Raw genomic sequence first — 12,755 nt, forward strand, 5'->3', positions numbered from 1 at the left:
CCCACTCCAACCTTTCCCTCCACACTCTCCTTGTATATCTGCTTAGTCAACCTTTTTTCATTCATCCTCATATGTATGTATGTTATAAACGTATGTATGTACAACTAATTAGTCTTATTGTTGCCGACAGCCGCGTCTTACGTAAAACAAGATGGATTATTTAATTCATTACTGTTTGTTGCTAGTCCTACACCGGCCGTTTGGGAAATCGATCATGACTCCCACTTCATAAGTTATGTAAAGAAACCTACGCTGTTATAGTAGAGACGCGGTCCAAGTTATGTTCTTTTAGCGATAATAAATATTCAGTGTTTTGGTAAGCTTTGAGATGTCTATTTTAATTAGGAAACATGTCATATATGTAGTCACGTATACATACATATATACATATGGTCACGTCTATATCCTTTGCGGGGTAGACAGAGCGAACAGTCTTGAAAAGACTGAATGGCCAGCTATTTGGCTTAATGATAGAATTGAGATTCAAATAGTGACAGGTTGCTAGCCCATCGCCTAAAAAGAATCTCAAGTTTGTAAGCCTATCTTTTAGTCGTCTTTTACGATATCCATGGGAAAGAGATGGAGTGGTCCTATTCTTTTTTGTATTTGTGCCGGGAACGACAGTCACGTATACGAGTATAAAATTCTCAACATGTATACCTACATGTAATCACGTCTATAATCCTTGCGATGTAGACAGAGCCGACAGTCTCGCAAAATCTGAAAGGCCACTTTTAGCTGTATGGCTTATAATTTCAATCCCATCGCCTACAAGACGAACCCCAAGTTTATTAGCTCTTCCCTTAGTCTCCTTTGACTACATCTATGGGAAGATATAATATGCCAGGAATCACACCACATTAGAAAACAAACAATATGATGTTCTTAGTTTTCCGCACCAGTTTATTATTTAAAAGCTTGATTTTAAAATGAGAAATAACGGAAAAAATAAACCTTTTTTTACTACTATGAATTTTCAAACGGCTCTTAGGCTATGTTCAGAAAAAGTCGCCAACCATTGTTTTTATTTTGACAGTTCACGCTATACGTCTCTATACATACATACATACATAAAATCACGCCTCTTTCCCGGAGGGGTAGGCAGAGACTACCTCTTTCCACTTGCCACGATCTCTGCATACTTCTTTCGCTTCGTCCACATTCATAACTCTCTTCATACAAGCTCGGCGGTTTCGGGTACTTTTGACCTGACCCTTTACCAGGACGTCCTTAATTTGATCAAGATACGTTCGTCTAGGTCTTCCCACTCCGACCTTTCCCTCCACACTCTCCTTGTATATCTGCTTAGTCAACCTGCTTTCATTCATCCTCTCCACATGACCGAACCATCTTAACATACCCTTTTCTATTCCTGTAACTACATCTTCTTTCACATCACAACATTCCCTTATCACGCTGTTCCTTATCCTGTCACTCAATTTCACACCCATCATACTCCTTAACGCTCTCATTTCCACTGCATTTATTCTGCTTTCATGCTTCTTTTGCCATACCCAACTTTCACTCCCATACATTAATGTCGGGACCAACACGCCCCTGTGCACAGCCAGTCGAGCCTTTTTGGATAGTTTCTGACTGCTCATAAAGGCATGCAAAGCTCCATTCACCATGTTCCCCGCGTTCACTCTCCTTTCAATATCACTATCATACGTCTCTATCAGTTCCAAAAAATCGATACTTAAACTATATATAATGATCAATTAATTTTCAACCTTTTAATACAAACAGATAAAATTCCCTTTCCTTTGTCAGATAAGTCGGCCGCCGGCGCTAAATCTTTAGAGAGTTATTTCAGATTTTATCTCTCATGACTTGTACCACAAACTATGCGTAAATTTTGTAACAACTATAATTACTGTTCGGCACAGTGGGTATTGTGTCCATAAGATTGACTCAGCCAAGGTTACTCCTCAAATTGACTTGGTAGATTGCGGACTAGCATTGACTAGATTTGACACTCATGATGTGAGAAGGCTTTGAAGTCATCCATCGATTACGTTACTTCATCCGATTTAATCATTACGATTAAATCAGATTTGTTACTTTTATTTATTAAGATTATTAAAGTAATCTTCTCTTATTGATTTTCTTCTTTATAAATAGAAAACTTAATTATACCTAATAATCTCAAATTAAAACTACTTATAAAAAAGAAAGAAAAAGAGATGATTACAAACTAAAATTTAATTAACAAATTGTACAGTCCCTGCGCAGCATCAACCTGCAGAAGTGTGCCCAGAAGGCTGGCAACATTACCATTTTAAATGGCAATGCTGATTCTCTGAGCCGGATAATTTCCAACCCTCCGGTCACGATAAGCAGATTGGCAGACAAGCCCCATGGATTTATTACAAGATATTGGTGCCGTGTGGTTCCCGGCACCAATCAAAAACAAAATAGGGCTTTATCTCTTACCAATGGATGCCGTAAAAGGCGACTGTGCTGAAGTGCTATAAACTTGGGGTTCTTATTTTAGGCAAAAGGCTGACATCCTATCACTATTTGAATCTGATTTCAATCAAACCTGGGACCTCCGGTGTCACAGACAGGCGTACTACCGCTGCGCCACAGAGGCCGAGTTAATAAAAACTGTGTGGATTGATTAAACTGTTAGGGCTTTTAAAAAATGGGATTTTTATAAATAAAGCAAATATCAGACGGACAAAAACGTATAAACGAATCTAGTGAAATGACCCGAATATAAATCTAGCATTTACCCCTAAGTGAAATGACCTTATAACCGTTCTAAAAGCCAATAGGTATTATAAATAAGCCGTTTTCTGCGTTTGTCGCGACACGATTATTTCTGTAAAGGGTCTATGTAACTCAAACGAAAAATTGCTATTTAAAGCGTTCTCGGATTGTTTGAAGTGTACAGTTAACAGCACATCAAGTTACCCCACATGCCACACTGTGACGTCATCTTCTTCCTGCTGGCTTTAGTTCCTGTTGGATGCTTACCACTCTGGAGAGGAATCCGGGCCGCCCGGGGTTAATCGCCGATTTTCTATTTTAGAAAAGGGTATATAACCATCTTAGGTTTGGTCATGTGGAGAGGATGAATGAAAGCAGGTTGACTAAGCAGATATACAAGGAGAGTGTGGAGGGAAAGGTCGGAGTGGGAAGACCTAGACGAACGTATCTTGATCAAATTAAGGACGTCCTGGTAAAGGGTCAGGTCAAGAGTACCCGAAACCACTGAGCTTGCATGAAGAGAGTTATGAATGTGGATGAAGCGAAGGAAGTATGCAGAGATCGTGGCAAGTGGAAAAAGGTAGTCTCTGCCTACCCCTCCGGGAAAGAGGCTTGATTTTATGTATGTATGTATGTTAAAATTGATACACAATACACTGTGATATAAATACTTAGATTAGCTAAATGAAATGGTCCAATCGTAAAATATAATTAACTATATTAACTTGAACAGAAATCAAACCCCAAACCCATAGTTCCTTCGTACGTACCTTCGAATGGTTATAATAATGATGTCATCATCGACAGGAAATACGAAATGATTAGAGCATGACTACACCCGGATCTGAGTCTGAGTTAGGTCATTTTGTCGGTTTGTCTCAATGATTTGAGATGATGTTTTTTTTTTATTTTGTTTTTTATTAGTTCTGGGTAGATGTTAAACGCGAATTTACCGTTCTATGTATGAATGGGTTATGATGAGTTAAGTGTATAAGTAAAGGTTTTTTTTCTCATACATATATATGATCACGTCTGTTGTCTCTGTCTACCCCGCGAGGGAAATAAACGTGTATGTATGTATGTATGAAAAAAAACCAAAATAACAACAAAATAAATGGCCCTCGAATGCCGTTAATCCGTTCGGAAATACCGCGCAGGATTATTGAAATTTTTGGCTCAAATGATTTATTATTATGGATCTTAATTACCGTTTTTCGGTATTGTTACAACGCCGGGTACATTGGCAATGAATTTATGAAGTTTTAAAATAAAGCAGCGCTGTATTACAGTATTTGGGACATTGGGATAATGTGTAATACTTTAAATTATTTAGTGGCTTTTGTTCGTGTTTTTACTCATTTAAATTATGAAATATACTCATTTATTCGTGTAGTCACGTCTATATCCCTTGCGGGGTAGACTGAGCCAGTCTTGAAAGACTGATAGGCCACGTTCAGTTAGGCTTAATGATAGAATTGAGATTCAAATACTGGCAGGTTGCTAGCCCGTCGCCAATAAGAGGAATCCTAAGTTTATAAGCCTGTCCTTTGGTTTTTAATTTTTATGCAAAGTAGCTTTGCTCGGTGTCCTATAATTTAATTCGTTAATCATAATCATTTATTCCTCGTAACAATGTTGGTCTTAGTAAAGTAAGTTCACTGCGACGTTGTTCAAATTGTTACATACCGTAGGTACTTTGTAGGCCGTAATCAGTTTCATAAAAAATTTGATAAATCCAATTCAAACTCTCATTAAAGTAATTGGATTGTTCTTAGATTTCTATTTTATATTTTAGAAAAAGTGAACTTAGTCAATTCGAAGGTAAAATTGTAAAGAATGGTGTGGAAGATTTTTTACGTCGCTATTCACATTGCGTTAGTTTAATCACCTTATCGAATAGGAGTGCTGTGTGGTTCCCGGCATCAATATAAAAAAGAATAGGGCCACTCCATCTCTTTCCCATGGATGTCGTAAAAGGCGACTAAGGGATAGGCTTACAAACTAGAGATTAGGCGATGGGCTAGCAACTTGTCACTATTTGAATCTCAATTCTATCATTAAGCTAAATAGCTGAACGTGGCTATTCAGTCTTTTCAAGTCTGAATGGCCACGTTCTCTTGTTCTGTTGTTGGCTCTGTCTACCCCGCAAGTGATATAGACGTGACCGTGTGTATGTATGTATCGAATAGGAGCCCGGGGTCCGCTTTTGACACGATCCTGGAGTGAGTAAGCCAGGTCAAAACCCGAAGTGTTACAACATGAAGCAATTCAGGTAATCTTCCCCCTTAAATATATATTTTTTGTCCTCATTAGAGTTAGCTAACAATTAAACACACTGCCTTAAACCGACTCCACATCCCTTAGTCGCCCTTTACGACTGGTAACTTAATAAATTATTACCCAAAAAAAAACTCATTTAAAACTTGTAGTTATTACGATTTATTTCTGATTTACAAAAAATAAACTTGTGTAGTACACTTAAAACCGATAAAGCTCGGATAAGCTTATCAGAGCGTACGTCAAGCATGTAGTCCCGAAATAAAAAAGCGGAATCGCGTGTGTTAGCCATTGTTGTAAACGGTTGGTTCCTTTTGGGGCTGTACGTTTAGTTCCTACAATAATACTACTTTTGATTTGCTCCATTACATATATACAAATAATCACGTCTATATCACTTGCGGGGTAGAGCCAACGGTCTTAGACTAAAATGCCACGCTCAGCTTAATGATAGAATTTACATACATACACATCATCACGTCTATTTCCCTTTTGGGGTAGACAGAGCCAACAGTTTAGAAAAAAATGAAAGGCCACGTTCAGCTGTTTGAATTAATGATAGAATTGAGATTGAAATAGTGACAGGTTGCTAGCTCATCGCCTAAAAATTCATCTTCGAGGGCTTCAATGATGCCCAAAATAACTTTTCCACACAAAGTCGCGGGCACAGCTTGTTGATATTATATCTACCTAAATAAAAATTGTGCGCGTGGTCCCAACAAGACTTCACTTTATGAGGTGGAATTATAAAGCGGGGCGATAAGAGGGCAAAGGCGATAAATCAGAACGCACCCTATGTCGAATTATATCGGAATAACGAAAATATCGGTGCTTGGCAATTTTCTACACCGGTCATTTTCTTCTGTGCCAGTCTAATAGCGAATAACTTTTGTTAAAAAGAACCGCCTTCAATCGTTATCATACTATTTTGAAGTGGGTTAAAAAAAAAGTCTAATTCCTCCTCCTAAGTGTAACAAACACTTCCCTGAAAACCACATCGAAATCGGTTCAGCGAAACTTGAGATAATCGCGGTCAAACGAACATACAGATAAAACTGAGAGACACCTTTTATTTTTAAAGCCTGTTAAAATAGTAGTGTTATACTAACTGCTAACTCTTCACGTGCCATTTTTTTAATATATACGGGACATTACACTGATTGAGTTAGCCTCGAAGTAAGTGCGAGACTTGTGTTACGAGATACTAACTCAACTATACTTTATTTTATAATAAATACTTTTATAGATAATAATAATTTAATAGTACTTCATCTTCGACTTCTTGACCTTCTTCTCCTTGTTCTGCATCTACTTATTCTTCTTTATCATCATCATCTTCCTTCTTCCTTGTCTAATCCCTATTTGGAGTCGCCCCTCCTCTTAATCCGGTGCCAAGACAGTAGATATTGGGATGTCCTTAATCTCCACATTTATCCGTACCAAATCTATTGCTACGGTCATCCACCACGTGGCCAGCGGTCGCCAAGTTGGTTTAAAAAGTAATCATAATAAGTTTATAAAAGCTACTGTATGACCTTTGACATTTACCAACATTAATGACAAGTTATATGATACAATTCAAACAAAGAACGATATCATTAAAAAATAAAATATCTGAATTGGCCACAGATAAAATATTCTGCCAATAATGAGCGACGGAAATTGGTAAACATTAAGCTGTTATGCCTGGACCGTTTTTCAATACAAACTTATTATTTTTTCACGTATTTTTTTTCTTAATAAACCTTTTTTATCATGACCAATGACCGGTTTTCCAATCCGGGATTACACGAAGGCAACTTTAATTATAAGAAAGATATACTATTTAAAGATAAAATTTACATTAAAAATGAAGATACAATTATTGCCCTAAACACCATTTATATTTGTCGCGTTTTATTAACGTCGCAGATAAGTGAAATGACAGAAAATTGATGTGAGTAAAAACAAACTTTATTTGAACTAGTTTTATAAGTTAAGAGAGGTCTTAGGTTTAGCTATAGACACAAGATCTAGCTAGTAACCACTAGAGGATAGCGAGCTTCTGAACTTGGCGAATGCTGGTAGTCCAAAAGTCCAAATTCCAAAGACCTGGGGCGCATGCGCACGTTTTAAGCCTCCCGAACTGCGAAGAGGGGGCCAGAAAGACCGAAGCGGCACGTCACATATTATACTATATTAGGAAGTTATCTAGAGCCTAAACTAAGTCAAACCAGTACCTACATCAGGACTCCAGGTCACAAAGTGCATACAGCTGAACGTGGCTTTTCAAGATCGTTGACTCTGTCTACCCCACAAGGGATACAGACGTTACTATATGTACCTATGTGTTTAAGAAGACACAAAACAATGCGTCGGTGCGCTTGCCAAACCTGATATGTGCATTTTTTCGATTTTTATTTTTTTCGCTGGATAGCTCTGATTGTCACTGGCATATCGATTGCAAAGACTGTCATGTGAAAATTCTAACTGGAACACAAAATGCCAAATCTTATATTTTATGGCTGTTATGAAAGAGTGCACAGTATAGGTATATCCTCTTAAATGAACTAGTTATAACCGCAAATTTGTAAGCGAGTCGCGCACAGGGGACTGACGGCTCAAATGTATTTGCCCTGACACTCTTGATTTAGGTAATTATTGGATCTTTTTCCGATGGTGCTTTTTTGATTCTATATTGACACGACCTACATAATGACGGAAATACTCAATGGGAGTAACAAATAGCGCCGGAGGTCGAATCGGAAAGGTTAAAATGCGTGATGCGCAGAAAAGCGCAGGTTTCGAATCCCACCTCGGTCATTTACCAATGACTATTTTCGAAGTTATGTCGATTAGTTTGAATACTTACCGTTGCTATTACTGTAAGAGAAAACGTCTTGAGTAATCCTGCACATTCAGGCAACTGGATGTGTAACCACGACCCTATACGGGTTTTGTTCCCGTGCAAAGTTTGCGGAGGTCAGACAGGAGTAGCTTCGTGTAAAAACCTAACTCATCCAATCCAGAATCCATGGTCAAGGGCTTACCCCGGGCTCCTCTCCAGAGTGGTGAGGATGCAACCGGGATTAAAGCCAGGAGGAAGAAGAATAACAAAGATTCTATACACTAATATATTGCACATATTATTACAAATGTGCCGTGTGGTTCCCGGCACCAATTCCAAAAATATTAGGACCACACCATCCCTTTCCCATGGATGTCGTAAAAAGCAACTAAGGGATAGGCTTACAAACTTGGGATTCTTTTTTAGGCGATGGGCTAGCAACCTGTCACTATTTGAATCTATCTTTAAGCCATATAGCTGAACGTGGCCATTCAGTCTTTTCAAGATTGGTGGCTCTGTGTACCCCGCAAGGGATAAAGACATGAAATATATATCGTGTATTATAATGAATGCCGTACAAATTACCGAATGTAGGTCAACACAGCCCCACTCGAAATATTCCTTGAAAGCTCAAAAGCTCCGGTGTCCCGACGCAAATGACCGCAAAATCAATATTTGTTCTTTTGTCCAATTAAACGACGAGTTTGAAGCTTTAAGCACTTCGACTTGACATGCTTCGGCTATTTATAGTGGGAAAAGAGGAAATGATTGCGTATTTAACATATAATTTTATGCCGTATTTACAAGAAATTTTGAGTGCAATATTGTTTGGAACAAAGTTATTTTGAACTACATACATACATATGGTCACGTCCATATCCCTTCCGGGGGAGACAGAGCCAACAGTCTTGAAAAGACTGAATGGCCACATTCAGCTATTTGGCTTAATGATAGAATTGAGATTCAAATAGTGACAGGTTGCTAGCCCATCGCCTAAAAAAGAATCCCAAGGTTGTAAGCCTATCCCTTAGTCGCCTTTTACGACATCCATGGGAAAGAGATGGAGTGGCCCTATTCTTTTTTGTATTGGTGCCGGAAACCACACGGCACTATATTATTTTGAACTATTTTGATTTATTTGAGCCTAGACGAACGTATCTTGATCAAATTAAGGACGTTCTGGCAAAGGGTCTGGACAAGAGTACCCGAAACCGCCAAGCTTGCATAAGCAGAGTTATGAATGTGGATGAAGCGAAGGAAGTATGCAGAGATCGTGGCAAGTGGAAAGATGTAGACTCCGCCTACCCCTCCGGGAAGGAGGCGTGATTTTATGTATGTATGTATATGTGTGTGTGTGTGTATGTATGTTATTTTGAACTAGATTTTATCCGCAGATCCGTCCGTATTAAACTATAATTCCTTCCTTTTCCCGCGTCTATAGTTTTCAGATCATGAACGGTATTCAGAATTAACGCCGGGACATAAAAGAAAAGACGCTATTTCTTTTACTACCCCTCAAACTAGTAAAACGTAGAGCAATATAAGCATACTAATATTACTGTTAGTTCAAAACCTGCCGTGTGGTTCCCGGCACATTAGAATAGAACCACTTCCTCTCTTTCCCATGGATATCGTAAGAGGCGACTAAAGGATAGGCTAATTATTTTCTTTTTAGGCGATAATTATCTGTCACTGTTTGAAACTCAATTCCACTGTCAAGTCATACAGCTGTACGTGGTCTTTCAATCTTTGTAATGCTGTTGGCTCTGTCTACCCCGTGTGGAATAAAGCCGTGATTATATGTACGTATGTTCTTAACCTCATTATGTCAAACGTATTTCATTTTAGCAAAATGGTTACATAATTACAGAAAATTAGTACTGCACAGAGTAATTAGTGTAAAAATCGCGCAAGAAAACTGACTTAGCGTGTAATGGCCGTGTTGTGGTTTTACCTTAATGAGAAGGTAACATCGTTTCTGCATTTATAAAAGAAAAAACATGACTCATTACTTTTATTTCCTAAAAAACATACATACATACATAAACATCCAAGATCCAGGCCAATCGGAGAAAGAACGTTTCTCGCCCTGGCCGGTGTTCGAACCCGGGACCTCCGGTGGCACAGACAAGCGCACTACAGCTGCGCCACAGAGGCCGTTAACTATACGTTACCTTTTGAAGACTATTGGCTCTATACATCTTGTGAAGGTTGAAGAAGAGATGGAGTCGTATATAAATGAACCTTAACAAGCCATCCCAATAATAATATATTTTCCTTACAGTACCAACTTCGGACGTGCAAGGAGTTCTGGGCAAGAAGGCGTCCCTTCCCTGCGATATCCAGCCCTTGAATGCGGAGGATGACGTCGTCATGGTGCTGTGGTTCAAAGACCTGGACGGAGAGCCGTTGTATAGGTGAGATGTGAACGTGGATAATTAGACGTCTTTAAAGTAGACTCGTGAAAACCTGACTCACCCAATTCAGGATTCATGGTCGAGGGGATACCCCGGGCTCTTCCCCAGAGAGCTGAGGATGCAATTGGGACTCAAGAAAGGAGGAAGAGAGTATATTCGTGATTAATTATATTTCCATGAAATATTGCGCAGAAAATGCACAAGTGCAAATCCCATCTTGGCCATAAACCAACGCTATTTTCGAAGTTATGTGCATTAGTTTGAATACTAATTGGTACTTTACGGTGAGGGAAAACATCGTGAGGAACCTGCACATTCAGGCAACTGGATGTGTTACCACGACCGATACAATAAGGGTTAGGTTCTCCTGCAACGGTTGTGGAGGTCAGGTGGGAGTCGCTTCTTGTAAAAACGTGTCTCATCCAATCTAGTATTCATGATCGAAGAGTCAGGGTGTGAATAAACGTGAATAATTAGACGTCTTTAGAGAAGACTCGTGAAAACCTGACTCACACAATCCAGGATTCATGGTCGAAGGCATACCCCGGGCTCTTCTCCAGAAAGAAGATGCAACCGGGACTAAAAGCCAGGAGAAAGAAGAAAAAAAAGACGTCTGTCGTTACAACATTCCAATCTTAAAAAAATATTATGAAATAACACCGGAATGTTTTACTTAAACTTTACCTCCACAGCTACGACATCAGAGGCCGCTCCATGGCTCAGCCGAAGCTCTGGTCTTCCCCCCTGGTCTTCGGGAACCGCGCCTTCTTCCGCGGCGGCGCGAACCCCGCTGTCCTCATGATAGACAACGTGGCTGCCGTTGACGCCGGCGTCTACAGATGCAGGGTCGATTTTAAGAATTCCCCAACTAGGAATTTGAAAGTTAATTTTACTGTTATAAGTAAGTATGTTACATATGTATCAGATTTAGTTTGACGTAGAACAAAAATTTAATTTAAATTATAATTTCCACCTGGTTCCCGGCTCTTTCGAATAGAACCACTCCATGGATGTCGTAAGAGGTGACTAAGAAAAGGTAAATAAATTTGAGATTCTTCTTATTAGCGATAGGCTAGCAACCTGTCACTATTTGAAACTCAATTTCATCATTGTGTTATACAGCTGAACATGGCCTTGCAGGCTTTTCAAGATTGCTGACACTGTCTACTCCGCAAGGGAATTAGACGTGACTGTACGGATGTATCATTAGGCGGACAAGTTCATCAGTAGTTTAAGAACGATTATGGTTCTTAAATTAATAAGCGTCATGCATACATAAAGCTCAATTACAAATTCTACCCCAGTGATACAACAATGAAAAAAACATCGTCTCTGGTTACCCCTTCGGGAATGAGGCATAATTTTATGTACCTATGTATATATACAGCAATGACTCTTTCCTGAGTTGTGTAAATTATCTTAAGTTCCAATGTTACCTGATGAACAATGACCGAAAAAGGACACTATAATAAAGACAATAGTCTTGCTATAAAATTGAAACGATACATTGAGAAGTAAATAAAATAGACATAATCAAGTCACCATTTATATGCGGTCATGTTTTCATGCCCCTCACTGTACACAACAAAAATATATCATACGAATAATCTATTTCCATGAACACGAAAATATGGTGAACTTCCGGCCCATTGTTCTACATTTCCTTGCATGCTATCTACATATATATATAAATATATGTATATAGTTATGTTTGTCCGTGTGTTACGCGCAATGGTGGCGTTCACTAATTAGTACTATTACGGCGATAATAACGTATGTTTGTTACGGATTCCGGTGTTTATAGTTGTGTTTATTTCTTAAGGAAGTTCGGATCAAATGACTGAAATATTGTCTCAATACTTATATAGGTATGAAACGAAATTGTGACGTTTAGGTTAAACGTAGGTAAGAATGATGAGAGATAGTTTAAACATTCATTGAATAACTACAACTTTTCTTAGGACTTTTCTTAGTGAGCGTTGAAGTAGACCAAAGGCGAAGAACAGGGAGGCGCGCTCAGTCGTCGACGTCACAAAATGAATGGAAGACGCTCCACTTAGCCTATTTACGAGATAGGAAATAAGAAGATGTTATTAAAGATGTTCTACATCTCAAAAAAGCGTGCGTAATGCCAGGTGAATTATGTTTGACGATTTTGAGTCGGATGACCCAACCCGTAGAAACTTGGCTTGCGCGATTTAGCGACCTTTATTATGCTATGATATTATATGCTTTAAAACTATGTTTTTTTACAGTTCCACCTAGCCGGCCGACGATATATGACTCGGACCGAAGGGACAGGACGAAACTGGTGGAGCCCTACAATGAGGGCTCCAATGTCATGCTTAGCTGCGAAGTAGAAGGAGGTAAGTAAATAAATAAATAAATATATACGGGACAACTTACACAGATTGAGTAAGCTTCGAAGTAAGTATTACGAGATACTAACTCAACGATATTATATTTTACTAGAGGCCGCCCGCGACTTCGTCCGCATGGAAACCCTATCAATCCCGCGG

The 12,755-nt window shown here is 39.0% G+C and overlaps 1 protein-coding gene across 1 annotated transcript in view; it reads left to right on the forward strand.

Annotated features, from left to right (window-relative positions):
* Window positions 1-12,755, forward strand: part of LOC106136656 (MAM domain-containing glycosylphosphatidylinositol anchor protein 1) — a 137,837-nt gene that overhangs the window by 100,234 nt on the left and 24,848 nt on the right. The window contains exons 2-4 of the mRNA XM_060949175.1: window positions 10,104-10,236; window positions 10,929-11,137; window positions 12,492-12,602. Of these exons, the coding sequence (XP_060805158.1) occupies window positions 10,193-10,236; window positions 10,929-11,137; window positions 12,492-12,602 (364 nt within the window). The 5' untranslated portion in view covers window positions 10,104-10,192. The remainder of the gene's footprint in view (window positions 1-10,103; window positions 10,237-10,928; window positions 11,138-12,491; window positions 12,603-12,755) is intronic.

This window comes from Amyelois transitella, chromosome 18 (genome assembly GCF_032362555.1).
Source record: "Amyelois transitella isolate CPQ chromosome 18, ilAmyTran1.1, whole genome shotgun sequence".
Taxonomy (NCBI): Eukaryota; Metazoa; Arthropoda; class Insecta; order Lepidoptera; family Pyralidae; genus Amyelois; species Amyelois transitella.